This window comes from Aphelocoma coerulescens, chromosome 7, assembly GCF_041296385.1.
Source record: "Aphelocoma coerulescens isolate FSJ_1873_10779 chromosome 7, UR_Acoe_1.0, whole genome shotgun sequence".
Classification (NCBI taxonomy): domain Eukaryota; kingdom Metazoa; phylum Chordata; class Aves; order Passeriformes; family Corvidae; genus Aphelocoma; species Aphelocoma coerulescens.
Window position 1 is genome coordinate 1516253 of NC_091021.1, and position 15099 is coordinate 1531351.

A 15099-nucleotide genomic window follows, 5' to 3' on the forward strand; every position below is an offset into this window, starting at 1 on the left:
TGTCACCACAAATCCACCAGTTGCACAATGTCTTGCTCTTAAAATAAGTCACGTGGGACATTCACCAGCAAGACCTCGTTGTTTTGACTTCATTGTATCAATTTCTCATCCTGTTTCTTCATTCCTTATCGCTGGATGCCACAGCATTATGCACAGAACATGTTATTAAACCTTAAGGTAATTGCTCTAAAAGATGAGTTCGAACTAATCTAGAGTGACCTCTCCCATGGTTTTCCTGCATTAAATCAATAGCCTGTGTCTGAAAGTTCCAAGGTATCAACTGAGCCCACAGTATTCCATAACTTTTCAAGCCCTGTCAGCATGCCACAGCTGAAGTGAGACCTAAGCTTAACATGGAATTATGTGGTGAATGAAATATTGATTCTCCGTCAAGAAAGTGACAACAGCAACAAGCTTAGAGACACTTTCAGTGTAATCATATTTAGCCATGATAAGAGCTCAATAAAGTGCTGAGCATCTTGGACCTGGCATATGAAGCTGTCACTGGATTTGCTCTGCTATAAAATTCAGGATGTGAGCTGAACCCTGACTCAGGGGTACCAACTGAACAATTTTTTAATGCTGTGTATGATTTGAGTCTTTGCTGCAATGAAGCTGTCTAAGCTTTGGGTAGCTCAGGTAGAATTTAGGACCTAAAACCTGCTTTGTGTGAAGAAGCCATTTCTTTTCACTGAAAACGCTTTAAAGCTAGAGCACAGACAATCATCGGCCTTATCAAAGCCACAGCACAACTCCAGATCTGAACGACGACTCTGGTTTTATGAAGATAGTAGTTCTGCAAATCTGAAAATGTTGTAAGTGGTTTTACAGTGAAACTTAGATCAACAAGGAGCCAAAACTCGGGCAGTTTAAAAGATGGCTCATTTTAACATTTCAGAAAGTTTCAGGTTAGTGGAAATCCAAGTCCCCGGGGCTAGAGTTGAGAAGTGACTCTCAGATTCCTTTCCCCATATGGTGAACACACAGAGTTATTGCTGGCTCATTGTTCTGCAGCTCCATGCTGGTATGCAGCTCACTTCTGATCAGAAGACCCTTTCAGCAGGATAATTTGACCTTGCAGCAGAGATTTAATCTGTGCTCCCACCTCCAGAAAAGCGGGTTGCTTTTGCCATCCCACCTTTTTTCAGGCAGGTTGGGGACAGAACAGCATTTTCCCAGTGATGACAGGAGCACTGGGGAATGAGCTGCAGCTCCGACAGCCGCTTGTTGTTGCTACTCCATAATTAGTATTGTTTGAACTAGTTGGCATTTCTCCTGGAACAGATTTCACACTCGCTGAATGAGGTTAATTCATTAGTTACATTTGTTTCAAAGCCTCTTGAGCAATCTAATCACTCTGTAATAGTAACTGACTGACCCAAATATTTACCCAGTAAAATAACAGAATTTCATCCCAATTTGAAGCTTAACCTATTTAAGGTTTTATATTCACTGAAAAGTACGGTGAAGATAATTCAGGAAAACTTGATGTTTCCATATCTGTTTTTCATATGGGCTTGATTTCAGTCTTTATAGCAATATCAGTATTAGTAGGGACAAAGAGGCATCTCTAACACTCCATCCCCTGTGTTTTTCCAGACACTCCCTGCCTATTAAACAAAACACTGCTCACACCAACAGTAATCCCAGGAACAGCCAGGCTTTAAGATTGTGAACAGACACAGAAACAGTCCCAGTTAAGAGAAATGTTGCTGACAAGCATCAGCTAGGATTTCTCTCATGACTTCTCCTGGATGATGCAGGAGTCCTCATGTTCTCAGTTTTCTTAGCTAATCCCTTTCCTGTTAGGTCCACAAATGAGTCTGTGTCAAGCTGTCTGTGATGCTTAATTTATGTTAAATTCAGGCACAGGTCAGGATACGATGCTTGAATACTTTTAAAACATTTTTTTCCCCTCCAATCAACATTTCAGCTACTGGATTAGCAACTAAAAGCTAGTGCTGCCTAATTCCCATTTCAGCAGCCAGGAAAGCTCCTCCACATCTCAACAAAGCATTAGGGGAAGGTGCAGTCAGCATTTAAATGAAATTCCACGAGAGTTCTCCATTTCTGAGATCTCTGCTTAAACATCACCTTAATGGCTCGTGAACTCTGCCTGCAACATCTGTGTGGAACTTTGGTACGGTGGTATTTCCACTAAGGTGGACACGTCCAGGCTCAGTTCCAAAAGCAAAATGTCATTGTCCCTATGCCTCAGGTCCAAGTGCATCAGTTGTGACTCCTCAAAATTCGTTCCTACACTTTCTGTAGGGTTTGGTGGACAGACTGGGAGCAGCACAAAGTGGATAAGCCCTGTCATGTGACAGGAGATAGAACTGTTGGAGATGTTGAGTCAGTGCTGCTTTCCAGCTACTGATACCTCCAGGAACAAGGCACCAAAAGCAGAAGGAAACCATCCAGACTGGCTTTCTGTAGGCAGGGGAATGAGTGGATTTGCCAGATGGGGAGGAGGAGGAGGAAGCCAGCACAGATGGAACTTTGTTAGAGACCTAAGCACGGAACCAGCTGCGTGGGAGAGCGGTGGGAAGCTTCACCCCTGGCAAGCTTTCACCCTCAGAAAGGAAAACCAGTTCCAGAAGGCTGGAACCCACACTGGGACCACTCTGCCTGCTTTACTTACAGCCCATCAGCCCCTCCATACTTGTAAAATTGTCTGGGACTCATGACCTCCCCAGATGAGCATGTTCATCTTGCCTTCGACAAAACCAGACCCAAAAAAGCTGTGAAGTGCCCGAGTTACCCCTGCTCCCAGACCAAAGAAAAACAAACCGAAATTCCTTACTGCTCGCAGCAGCCGTGCCCAAGTCATTCCCTGCCAGTTCACTTTAAAGGTTTGGTGGAATGCTTCAGGTGCCAGACCCTCCAGAACAGAGCTGGAGAGCAAAGAGAGGTATCCAGTATCTCTCTGTGCACTAGCAGCATTTCAGGCTAATCTCAGCTGCAAGCACAAGCAAAATACCAGTTATTGTTAAGGACTTCTTACAAGAGGAATCTACATAAGCTGCAACAGTAGCTGATATTTTGCTGTTATTTTACAAAGCTTACACGAAAGGTATTATGTAGTAAAAAAATCAGGGCAGCAAAAGCTTCACAGGAGGACTATAGATGAAAATATTACGAAAAGGCTTTATATTAACACAGGGTTTTAATGCTTCAGCTATTTGTGTGCAGTAGTTGCATTCATTTACAGCTGAGACTACTCTGGGAGTTGTTTTCCATGAATTTTAGGGCTGGGAGAACACAAAGCATATGGCAGCAGTGGAAACAATCAGCCCCACATACAGCAGAGGCTGTTGCCTGACTCTTGGCTCTGCTGCTTGTTTTGGCATTTTCTGAAAGACAAGAAATGTGAGGTAGTGCCTCTGCTCCAGATCAGGACACAGGGAGGAAAAGGGGAGAATTACAGCTTGCATCCCGATTTCTACACACATGTAGCTTATTCAAACAGTTTAAGGTAAATGAAAGCAAAAATCCTCTTATGTTTCACAAATTCTTATCAGCATCATTAATACCCTGAGTGGCAATCACTAGTGGAAACAGGGACTATATTTTTCCTGGCTTCTTTAATTTTTTCTTTATCCACTCAAGACTCTCCTACTAGGATTAGAAAATAAAAACAAGAAAGCTGACAAAAATGATACCAATATCTGTTGAGAAGGAAGAGGGGAGAAGACACAGGTATCTATGACCGTATGCCCCTGAACTATTCAAATGAGCAGAAGACAACTCTTGCAGCAGACAGCAACCAATCCAAAAACTCAATCTCATATCACAGCTTGATTTGTCACCTCTATAGTTCTTTTTTTTTTTGGGGGGGGTGGGGGGGTATGAACCATCACATCAAGAGTGGTTTGGGTTGGAAGGGACCTTAAAGCTCATCCCATCCCACCCCCTGCCACGGGCAGGGACATCTTCCACTGTCCCAGGTTGCTCCAAGCCCCATCCAGCCTGGCCTTGGGCACTGCCAGGGATCCAGGGGCAGCCCCAGCTGCTCTGGGCACCCTGTGCCAGGGCCTGCCCACCCTCCCAGGGAAGAATTCCTCCCCAGTATCCCATCTAAATCTACCCTTTTTCAGCTTAACACCATTTCCCCTTGTCCTATCCCAATGCCCAAATGCATTAAGTTCTTGAAAACCTTTACCTCTTCTGTGCTTCCCATCATTCCAAGTAGCCAACACTCAAGGAAAAGATTACCCCAGATGATAAAATATTTTTAAAACACAAAAATGCAGTTGCAGGTAAGATGAAATAAACAACTGCACAGGGAAAGGAGCATGGCTGCTTCTCAGCCCTGCCAGGCCAGAGCTCTATACCCAAATAAAGACATTTTGGGGGGGGGGAATTATCGAAATTACTCTCTTCCTTGCCGTGGTATATGTCAGTAGAATGAATGGATACGGTTTTCCTGAGGATACCCTATACCAAGTTGTCCTTATGCTGTTTCGTGTGTCAAAGTTTGCTCCACAGTTTCACAGCTTTGGAGCTTAAATCCATAGAATATCGATCCTAAAAATGGATTAATCGAGGTCAATGCCTGACAGTGCACAGCTGGCTTGCAAACGGGGTTGCTAATAACCCTTGTTTATGCAGTGACAACAGTGCTTCATTACTCCCTGAGATAAATGGTTCTGACAAGTCATTGAATTATAGGATGGTTTGAGCTAGAAGGAACCTTAAGGATCAGCCAATTCCACCCTCTCCCATGGGCAGGGACACCTTTCACTGGACCAGGGCGCTCCAAGCGACACTTCCAGGGATGGGGCTGCCATTCCAGGCGTGAACGGCGCACTTTGGGCACAGATCTCCTACTTTCATCACTTTCAGGGCTCCAGCGGCTGCGAGGACCGGATTTACGGCGAGGGGCTCCATCCTTCCCTGCGGGGGGAGCGCTGTAGGGTGCTCATGGAGGCGGGCCCCGCGTCCCCGGTGCGGGGCAGGGTCCGGGGCGGCTCCGGGGAGGCCCCGGTGTCCCTGAGGGGACGCGGAGCGGCCCGACCCCGACTCTCCCTCAGCGCCTCCCTCCAGGACTACATTTCCCAGCGTGCCCCGGGGGGAGGGCGGGGGGCAGCGCGGGGCCTGCGCGGTGACCTCACCCGGGGGGCGTGGCCTGCGCCAGCGTGAAGCGGGGCAAGCGGAGAAGGACGCGGGGCGAGCGCGCGGGAGGGCGCGAGGCCGCGGCGGGGCCCGACCATTGGCTGCCGCGGGGGCGCGCGCGTGCGGGGGGGGGGGCCGGCCATTGGCTGGGGGGCGTGCGCGCGCCGGGGGGGGTGGGGAGGGACGGGACGGGACGGCAGGAGCGGGACCGGGAGCCGTGAGCGGCTGAGGAGGCGGCGGGAGTGGGACCGGGAGCAGGACCGCGACCAGGAGCGGGTCCTTCCTCCCGCCCTCCATGGGGCCGGGGGCGGCCCTGCCCCGCCCCGCCGCCGCCGTTGTGAAGTGACAGCGCGCTGCGAGGCCAAGGCGCTGTTGCCGGCCCGGCACGGGGCGGGGGGGTGTCCGGTGAGTGAGGCGGCGGCGGCGGCCCGGGCTCGCCCCCGCCGCCGCCCGGGGGTCTCTGCGTGAAGGGGTCGGAGCGGAGCGGCTGCGCCATGAACTACCAGCAGCAGCTGGCGAACTCGGCAGCCATCCGGGCCGAGATCCAGCGCTTCGAGTCGGTGCACCCCAACATCTACTCCATCTACGAGCTGCTGGAGCGGGTGGAAGAGCCCGTGCTGCAGAACCAGATCCGCGAGCATGTCATCGCCATCGAAGGTGAGACGGCGGCCCCGGCACGGCGGGGACAGGGAGCGAGCGGCGGGGGGGTGCCCCAAAACCTCCTCCAGCCCATGGCCCTGCGCCCCCCAAAACCTCCTCCAGCCTGTGGCCCCCTCCAAAGCTTCCCCACCCCATTGCCTTGCGCCCCCCAGACCTCCTCCAAGCCTCGGCTGTGCTCCCCCGCACCTATGTCCGACAGCCCTGTTCCCCGTCTCAAGCCTCCCCCAGCCCATGGCTCTGTTTATTTTCCCTCCTCCCAAACCTCCCCCAGCCCATGGCTCTGTTTATTTCCCCCCTCCCAAACCTCCCCCAGCCCATGGCTCTGTTTCCTACCCCTCCCTCCCTGGTCCCCTGCTTTCCCCCACCCCGTAAATAGCCCTGTCCCCGCCGCCCCCCCCTCCTTCATGGCCCTACTCGCCCTCATCTCCCCCAGCCCACGGTCCTGCTCCCCCCCGGCCCCTTCTCTCCGTCTCCCCCTTGCACTGCACCCCTCGTTCCCCCCAGCCCATGGCCCGCGGGTCCTCGGGAGCAGCCGTCTCCCTACTCCGGGCTGCCTGCCCTTCCTCCACCCCTCGTGGCAGGCGTTTTCAGGGAGCGGGGGGTGTTTCGGCTTGGTCCCCGTCGTTTCCTCTGTTGGGATTTGTGGGGTTTAGAAGTGGTTTTGCTACTCGTCCGCTGCTGCTGCTGTGCGGGAGAGCAGCGGGCTCCTTCGGACTGGGGTACGGTGGGGAGGATGATGCTCGTTTTTGCCTGCAGAAGGGTTCGGGAAAATGAAATTTTCCTCGGTGCTCCCTGCAGTATGTGATGGAGACGGTGTGGGTTGTGGTTTAGCGGTGTGAAGTGGGTAAACAAGACGTGCAGCTGGGTTATGGAGCGGTATCGGTCTGTGCAGTAGTGTAAAAACAGGTCGGGAGGCAAGATGGAGATAACAGCCCTCTAAGCTTAGATTTATGTGTATCTATCCCCGCAGGAGCACTTCAGAGACTTGAACTGCTTAGGATTCACAAAATAAGGAAAGAAATCATCAGCGTAGGGAAGTCTGCAGATATTTTTTCTTAACTGTTGGTGGAGTTAAAAAGAGCAAACAGTATTGGCTTAGAATATGTTATTTTGTGGAGAAATGTATTACTTATTTTGCATGATAACTTGCTAAGCTTCACGTTGTGTGCTTTTTCAGCTGGAGTATCCTGTTGCTGTTTTGGAAGGGATTTAGGGTAGTAGAGTGTGGTGTACAGCAGCTGAAATAGAGCTGCCTAAAACCATCTTGTGTTGGTGGCCTAGCTGGTCTTCAAATGATATGTAGTCAAAAAGTCCCGATGGAAAAGCTGCTATTGAGATTGTTGTCTGAAAGATTTATTTGTGTGCCTCTTGAGCAGTGAAGCTTGAATAGACAGACAGCATAGATCATGGTTCTCGCTGTTAACATTTTGGGGTTAGTGTGGCGAGTCAGGGAGGCTGGCAGTGCCTGTCACTTATTACAGAGCAGTCCCTAACTAAGTATCTACATCTAACCAAGTGTGTGGTAGAGATTTGTGCATGTTCTCTGTTTTACTAGTCACTACTGAGATGATGGTGTGGGGCTGTCCCCTCCTGAGAGTCCATAGCCTTCTCTTTCCCCTTCTGAGGAGTTGAAAATTTATTAATACATCTGGTGGGAAGACTACAGCACAAGCTTGGTACCTTTCTTTGTGCTGCTGGTGTTTGGGTTTCTGCAGGATAGATGATGCCTTCAGCAGAACATTTTTTCAAGTGGTAATTAATACATGTTTACGTGGTATAAATATGCTTCTTGAATAAGATGCTTGGGCTATAGTGATGTGCCAAGCTTGTGTGGAAGTGGGAGGAGGATGTGAAGCACTGTATGTAGTTACCTCCTTAGCATGTGACTTGTGTTAGTCTTTTCCTGTATTAATGATTTCTGTTACCTAACTGTGGCTCTGCTCATTTGTCAATCACAAAGACTTGAAAACCAAAATAGCAGCCTAAAAAATCATGTTTCAAGAGCTGAGAGGATGAGTAGAACCTTCACAGATAATTTGCTGTCTAACTTTTATTGGACATGAGAGCAGTAGCTCTGATTGATGGGAACAATTTATCTAGAAAAGGAGTGTATTTTATGTCTTCTGAGGGCTCTTCAACCAGCTCTTAAATATTTAAAAATCGAATAGTGAAAGAGCTAGAGGTAAAACAAACAACTCCTCACTCCTTTAGATTACAACTCCACCAGGCTGTATTTTTGGTAAACCTCCTTTAGCTAACTCTTTCTCACTGATAGCAGCTTTTAAATCCGTGTGGTAGTGCCATGTGTTGCATTTAGGAAAAACAGACATTTGAGTTGTGGCGGTTGCCTTCCAATTTTGCTGCAAATAGTTTAGTGTTGTTCTGATACTCCCCAAATCACAAAATCTTTAAACTTCAGGTTTAAAGAATGTGAACCTTGAGGTTCACTGACAGGAATCGTGGTGTGGTTGGCGTGTGGCTGCTGTGAGAAGATGTGAAGTAACTTTCTGCTGAAGGAGTTCTTCCAGTGCAAGGAGAACTGTACCCCATAAAGAGAAGAGTATAGACTTGTTAGTTCAGGCTGCTTTAAACTGAAACTCCAACCAAAGTGTGCTCCTTGAACAGCTCGTTTAATACTCTTCTGCTCAAGAGAGGCTTGACAGCTCTGGTGAAGAACATGCTTGGAATCTTAAGCAATTTGGGACTTCCAGTGAAGTAGAGATGCTGTTACTGATTCCCAGAATGTTCTTTTCTACATAGAGTGGCACTGTCTTTCCAGCACCCTCTTTCTTTTTACATTTGGAGTTCTACTATAGGAATGTCTAGACACACTTGCTGGACCAAAGACTGTTGAAATAATCTGAAATGAAAACTCCCCTTTCAGCAGCAGTTGTTTATATTCAAGTACAAGAGTTCTATCTAATATGAAGAGAGCAGCTGCTAAACTGGGTCCTGAATTCACTTGTGCATACTTCTTGCACAGAGATTTCTTGCCTTGTATTATTCTGAGTTACATGTGATACTGGATAAAACAGTTCTAGGTGATAGTACTTCATTAGTTTTCCTAAGTGGATAAAGGTGCTAAAAAAGAAGTGGGCTACTCCCAGTTTCTTGCGTGTCTCAGAGTTGAAAAGTCAGTAGTTTAAAAGCATACACTTCTGTTCTGTATCTTTTGTAGGAAGTTCATGCTAAGTAGCCAATCAGTTTTAGATGCTGTTACTTAGACTGTTATATTAGTTTAATAACAGTGTAATTAATATTATTAGTCTATTACACAGACTTTACTGTAGTAAAATCTGCCTTCCCATCTGCAGTTCACAGCATCACTGCTCGATCAACATTAAATGTTTCTTGTATCAGGTATGTTGTGTGCTTATAAGTGGGGAGAGGAAAATGTCAATTGCCTTCAGTGGTCTTTAAGTTGCTGAAAATATCTTGAGGTTTCACGGTGTGATGTTCTGCAAGGGTAGGTAATAGCTGAATGTGTCAGTTCCAGTTTCTCATCATCCAGGCTGAGACTAGCACTACATGGTTATAAACTTGAGCATGATGGAAAACCAAGGAAAGATGGTGAAAAACTTAATTTTTAATCCTTCATGGAAAGACTTTAAAACACTTTAGCCAAGATGGTGTAGACATTATTAATAGTCTATAAAAAACCTCACTAATATACTTAGTGCTAACATGCTGATGCAGCAGGTGTTGAGCATCTGAACTAGTTTTTCTTTATTCATTTAAGGGGAAATTGTTGCGTTAATTGGTAAGAATGCCATACCAGACATTACATAGTTATGAATTGCTGTGTTCCAGAGCACTCTGTGATTTTTTTCTAGTTTTTCTGTTAAAAATAAATTTTAAAAAGGCATGTTGTAGATGCTAGTTTGAATTTTGAAATGATGATGATTAAGTGATTATCAAGAAATAATCTAAGTCTTAGGGAAAATATGAGATTGTATATTTGGAAATAACTTGCTCAGAGTGGTGCAAAGATGCACTGGGAAGTGTGTGGGTGGGAGAAAATGGGAGAAGGTACAAACCTTGCTTTATTTTTTTTCTTCTGGTCACTTTTGAAAGTACTGTTTCTTGTGAATAAAGTAATTTAGGGTGGAGCTAGAACTCTTGAAGTACACGTGCCCTAGCTCTCCAACTTTGCAACCCCTTGAATGCTGGTATTGAGTACCATATATGAACATTGAGAACAATGTTACAGTAGTTTTACTCACTTCTGCAGTTGAGGCAGCAATACTATCTTAACGCTTCTGTTGCTATTTATCTGAAACAAATTACTTGAAAAATGCATGTGCTGCAAAAGTATTGTTTTCTCTAGGGAAATACAAGACTACAGCTGTTCAAGGCCATCTTAGACAGGGCTTGGAGCAACCTGGTCTAGTGGAAGTTGTCCCTGCCTCTGGCAGGGGCTGGAATGGGATGGGCTTTAAGGTCCCTTCTGACCCAGACCATTCTGGGATTCTCTGACTTTGGGTACTTGTTATGTTATTTCAATACATCAAAAGAATGATGACATAGAATGATGATCAGATATTTAGGCATCACTGACCAAAAGTGAAACCCCATCCCCCAGGGATCACATGAGACAGTTGCATCTTGAATCTTGAAACCATGATAGCAATTGGTCTCTTGAAGCTTTTGTTATGGTTATGCCTGTTGGAACTGTGGCTCAAACTATGTGATTTGACATGATCAAACTGATTCTCCAAACAGCCATCTCGTTTGAGATTTCTGGGTGAGCACAATAGAGCATGGGAATGTGCTATTTTTGTTGGTTTGCTGTGGGATTAAATTGGGGTGATTCAGGCGTAGGGAATCTGAGCACATAGCTGGTGAGTAAGTGTATCCAGGTAAGCTCTGAGCTTGCAGACACACAGTAAGCATTGGCTTGGGTGAGGACTGTTTCCCGTAACAGCCAGGGCAACGTGTTCGGGACACGTCTCTTAAAGTCTTAAAGCCCTTTTCTGCTGATTGTGCACATGCAACTTTGTGCCCTGAGCTGTTAACCTGGCTCAAAGGTAACCTTCAGAGGGTGCTTTGCACTGAGGGTGCAAAGCACAGGGTGCCCAGAGCAGCTGTGGCTGCCCCTGGATCCCTGCAAGTGTCCCAGGCCAGGTTGGAGGGGGCTTGGAGCAACCTGGGACAGTGGGAGGTGTCCCTGCCCATGACAGAAGGTGGGACTAGATGAGCTTTAAGGTCCCTTCCAACCCAAATCATTCAGTGATCCAGGCTTGCTGTTTGTAGACCTCCAACGTGAACAGGTTGGTGAAATGCAGTGCATGTTCTGCTGTTTGTGTGGCTCATGTGCAAAAGGAAGCATATTTCTTTTTAATGTGGAAGATGGCAGACTCCAGCATATGGGTAAACAGGAAGATTCAAATGCTTTATATTAGCTGTGTTTGCACGGTAAACTGAAAACTAGGTTTGATAGTTGTGCCCGAAGTTCCTGGAATGTCTTATTCTGGCTTTAAATTATATGCTTCGTTGCTGTTCTCTGCAAAATCTGCATGATTAAATATCAGAGGCTTTTGAGCAAGCGCAGAAGAGTTACAGATCAAGAGGAAAGCCTTAAACCATTGACTTGTGAGGATAACTTCTTTGCCCGGGGCACAAAAGGAGACCTGCTGTGGATCAGCTGATGTTGATGGAACAAATGTGTTGTGAGGCTTTAGGGTTTTCAGGGAGTGTGCCGGCCTTCCCCTACCGTTTGCTTTGGGGGATTAGTTGAAAGCAGCAGGCAATAATGCTGATACAAGAGTTCATGCTGCTGTGTATACATACCACTGTTTTTATTTCTATTTAAATTGGCAAATGAGTCTTACTCCCTAAGAGGGGGCAGTGCCACAGATAGGACATTGGATTTGCTTTTGCTCAGCTCAGGCACTTGGGAAAAGGAAACACTTTGGAAGCTGGGTTGTTGTGTTTGCTTTTTGCATTGTACTGAGTAGTAACAAAATGGCAATTGTGGTTTCCGAAAGGTGACATCAGTGCTCAAAGCTAAGTGTCTTCACAAGACTTATTTTCCCACTAGGAAAAGTGCTTATTTTCCAGCACTTGAAGTAGCCGTGGTCTTAGCCTTAACTTGGCCACTTGAAGGAATAGGTTTGTATCTTTGATCGTGCTGTGAAAACTGAGGTGGAAATATGAGGTATGTCATTAATTGCTAATATTTAAGGGATAGGCTTATAACTGTCAGGCTGCAGTATGTTTGTAAGTGAAATTAAAAAATCCAGCACTGTTTTTGGCTAATGAAGGAGGCTTGGAGTAATGCCAGGCATTTGAACAACTTCTCCCCAGACTTCAGGAATACTCTGTTCTCTACTGCGTCACCACTGGGATTGGTTTTGTCCTTACCAATAAGCAAGGTGAATGGTAGTGTTGGTATTTTTGGCAAATCTTTGAAGAAAAGGTAATGGAAGCTCCAAAAAAATCTCAGGACTCGGTTGTATCTCAGCTGTGTGACCTTTTGCTGACAGTGCATTTCAAACATCCCTTTCTGCAATTGTTAGTTTTTATGTGAAGGGTTTTCTGTGTGACCTTCATACAGCAGTTGTGGAACAAATCCAAAATGATTGCTTAGTAATCTACAGTGGATAAAGTTTTCTGTTCTGAGAAAGCAAGTAGTGTATTCAATAGTTTTGATAATCCTAATGTCTGTGGGAGAAAGGGATTTGTCTTGTTTTATTAGTTTTTGTCCTTGACTGCCTTCAAGCAGTTTGTACTTTGTGTCACCTGTACTGAGGGAGAGCTGTGGCTCAGCTTCTCTTTTGTGTTCTTACCTGTCCTCACACCATGAAATAGAGCAAGGACAGTGCCAGATGTGGACAAGTTGAGATGCTGCTGATTTTTGAGGTGAAAACTTTTTTGATTTCTGTACCAATGGAGACTGAAAAGGAGGGTGATTTTAACTTAGGATTTCCCTGTAAGGAAAGACTTTTCAACTACTTAGCAGTTTTTGATCTGAAGTTGCTTGCAGTTAATTTGTGCTTCTGTTGTAATTGTGCTAAGGTTTATAAATGCAGCATAAATCTTGTGACCCGTGTTAGAAATAAGGTAGCATCTCAGATGTGTTTTGGCTACCAGGAATCTACAATTTCTTAGAAAGTTTGTTTTAAATTTTGATTCCAAGGTGGAAACAGAGAGGTTGTCAGGTTTCCTTGGTGGTGGTGAGTCCATTGTGGGCAGCTGGCAATTCCAAAGCCCTCTGGAAGTCTTTAATATATTTTTTTTAAGTGGATGGAAGCAGATGTGTTACTGATTAGTATGTGCACATTCAGCCTCATTAATGCAATTTCAGGATTCTGACTAATGTATTTGGAGCCTGCACAGTGGTACAGATGAAAGGGTGTTAAGATAGTGGTACATTTCTAACCCAGTGAATGACTTGTTCTTTCACTTTTCTTTCTTACTGCTTAAATAAGCTTCACTTAACCACTTCAGGAAACCAGTATTAAAACCACAGGGTTGATCTGTGTGAAAGATGTAATTTCAGTGTCTCCTTTGTAGCTTTACTAGTTTACATAGCTGGATAATGAATGTAAACCTAATGATGAGACAGTTACTTTGTTTGGTAATTTTCCCTTTTATAGTGAAGAAAGATACAGGCAAGCAAAGGCACTCTGAGGAACACTGGAATTGAGTCTATAGCTTTAGCTTTACTGCTTTGTATTTGTGTTTGTCTGTGAGAAGCTTAAATTTTTCAATTTTTTTTCATTATTTTTAAAGGGATTGAGGAACTGTTTATAGCCTAGACCAAATGAGTGCTTAACACGACTTAACTCAAAACCTTGACTTGAGCTTGGTAGTGCTTACATTTTATTTAAAACTGCCGATGTTGTTCCTTTTAGGAAATTTTCTATTAATTTTACCACTGTCTCTATAATTTGCAACTGCCTTTTTCAGTACCATAACCAGAAGGAGGACTGACACAGCAAGTCAGTCACTGTTGCAGGATTTTGTAGCATCAGTACTGGGTTATACAGATACAGTAGGTTTGAATGTGAGAGATCCATTATCTTTATTTGAGCTTCTCATGCTCAGGAGAGCAGCCAGGAAGCCTGTCTTTTAGGTATCACAGCAACTGTGCTCTCCAGAGGAAATATGCTAAAAGCATGGCACTGGGATGCCCAGACAGCAATCAGTTAAATGGATCCCATTTAACCTGGCAAACGCTGGTGTGTCTGAGTTAACGCCTTGTGTGCCAGGAGCTTTTTGCATCACTTGGGCAACATCACAACTCAGATGCCTGGCATGTGAATTTGGAGATGGCCAGTGTGTGCACAAATGAGGCATTTTGTGCCTGGTTAGAATAATCTTGGACTTGAAAGTTTTAGTGTATGTGTTAAAGACATGTTACTTCTATTTTTATTTTTTTTTCTAAATTTCCCCCTAGTATCTGTGGGACCCTTTGTTATAGCATCTCTAAGATGCTATACACAAAGCTGTGTTGGGGATGTTTAGGTTGGATATTAAGAAAAGGTTCTTGCCCCAGAAGGTGCTGGGCACTGCCCAGGCTCCCCAGGGAATGGGCACAGTCCCAAGGGTGCCACAGCCCAAGAAGAGTTTGGACAACGCTCTCAGGGATGCACAGGGTGGGACTGGGGGGGTGTCAGGGATGCACAGGGCCAGGGGTTGGACTTGATGATCCTTGTGGACCAGGATCCTTCCAGCTCAGGAGATTTAGTGGTTCAGGAGGGTGACCTTGCTGTGCAAGATCAGACAGTGTTTTGATAGCTGCTGTTTTTTGTCCAGCAGTAAATTTCCTCAAAGATACACCAGCCAAACTCAGGAAAACCCTCTGTAACTAGGGAAGCGGGGAAGGAGATTGAAATGTCCAAGCCTGTGAATGGATTGTTAAACATGAAGTTGAAATACATGTCCAGGTCCAGGAAACAAATCTTAAGTAGGCTTGCCCAGAAACTCAGGGAGGGTAGTTTTAGGGCTATGTAAATGCATTATAGAAAGGATCTAGGAGTGTTCTCAAAGCATAAAAACGATTGTGGCTTTGCAGCTTAAATCTGTTGCTTTGAGCTAGGTTAGCAGGTGCAAATTGATGGAATGGTCCTTTTTCCGCCTGCTTTTTACACTGCTATAGCCAGAATTACTCATTCAGTGAAATTCCTTGAGGTGGCTTGAAGCTTGCTAGTAATTTTCATGTCTCAAAGGCAAGAATCAGGTCATCCTTCAGCCTTCCTGTGGCAGCTATAGCACACTAATGCAGCCAAGAAAACCATAAAGCCAACTTATAGCAGCAGGAACCGATGGCACTTCTTGTTGTAGACTTGGCCTAGCAAATTAGCTGTGCTGCTTTCAAAA

At 45.6% G+C, this 15099-nt stretch overlaps 1 protein-coding gene across 4 annotated transcripts in view; it reads left to right on the forward strand.

Moving 5' to 3' along the window:
- Positions 1 to 5313: 5313 nt before the first annotated feature.
- AGAP1 (ArfGAP with GTPase domain, ankyrin repeat and PH domain 1) overlaps positions 5314 to 15099 on the forward strand; it is a 309586-nt gene continuing 299800 nt past the window's right edge. For all 4 annotated transcript variants that reach the window (XM_069021702.1, XM_069021703.1, XM_069021705.1 and 1 more), the window contains exon 1: positions 5314 to 5772. In XM_069021702.1, coding sequence (XP_068877803.1) covers positions 5610 to 5772 — 163 coding nt within the window. In that variant the 5' untranslated portion in view covers positions 5314 to 5609. The remainder of the gene's footprint in view (positions 5773 to 15099) is intronic.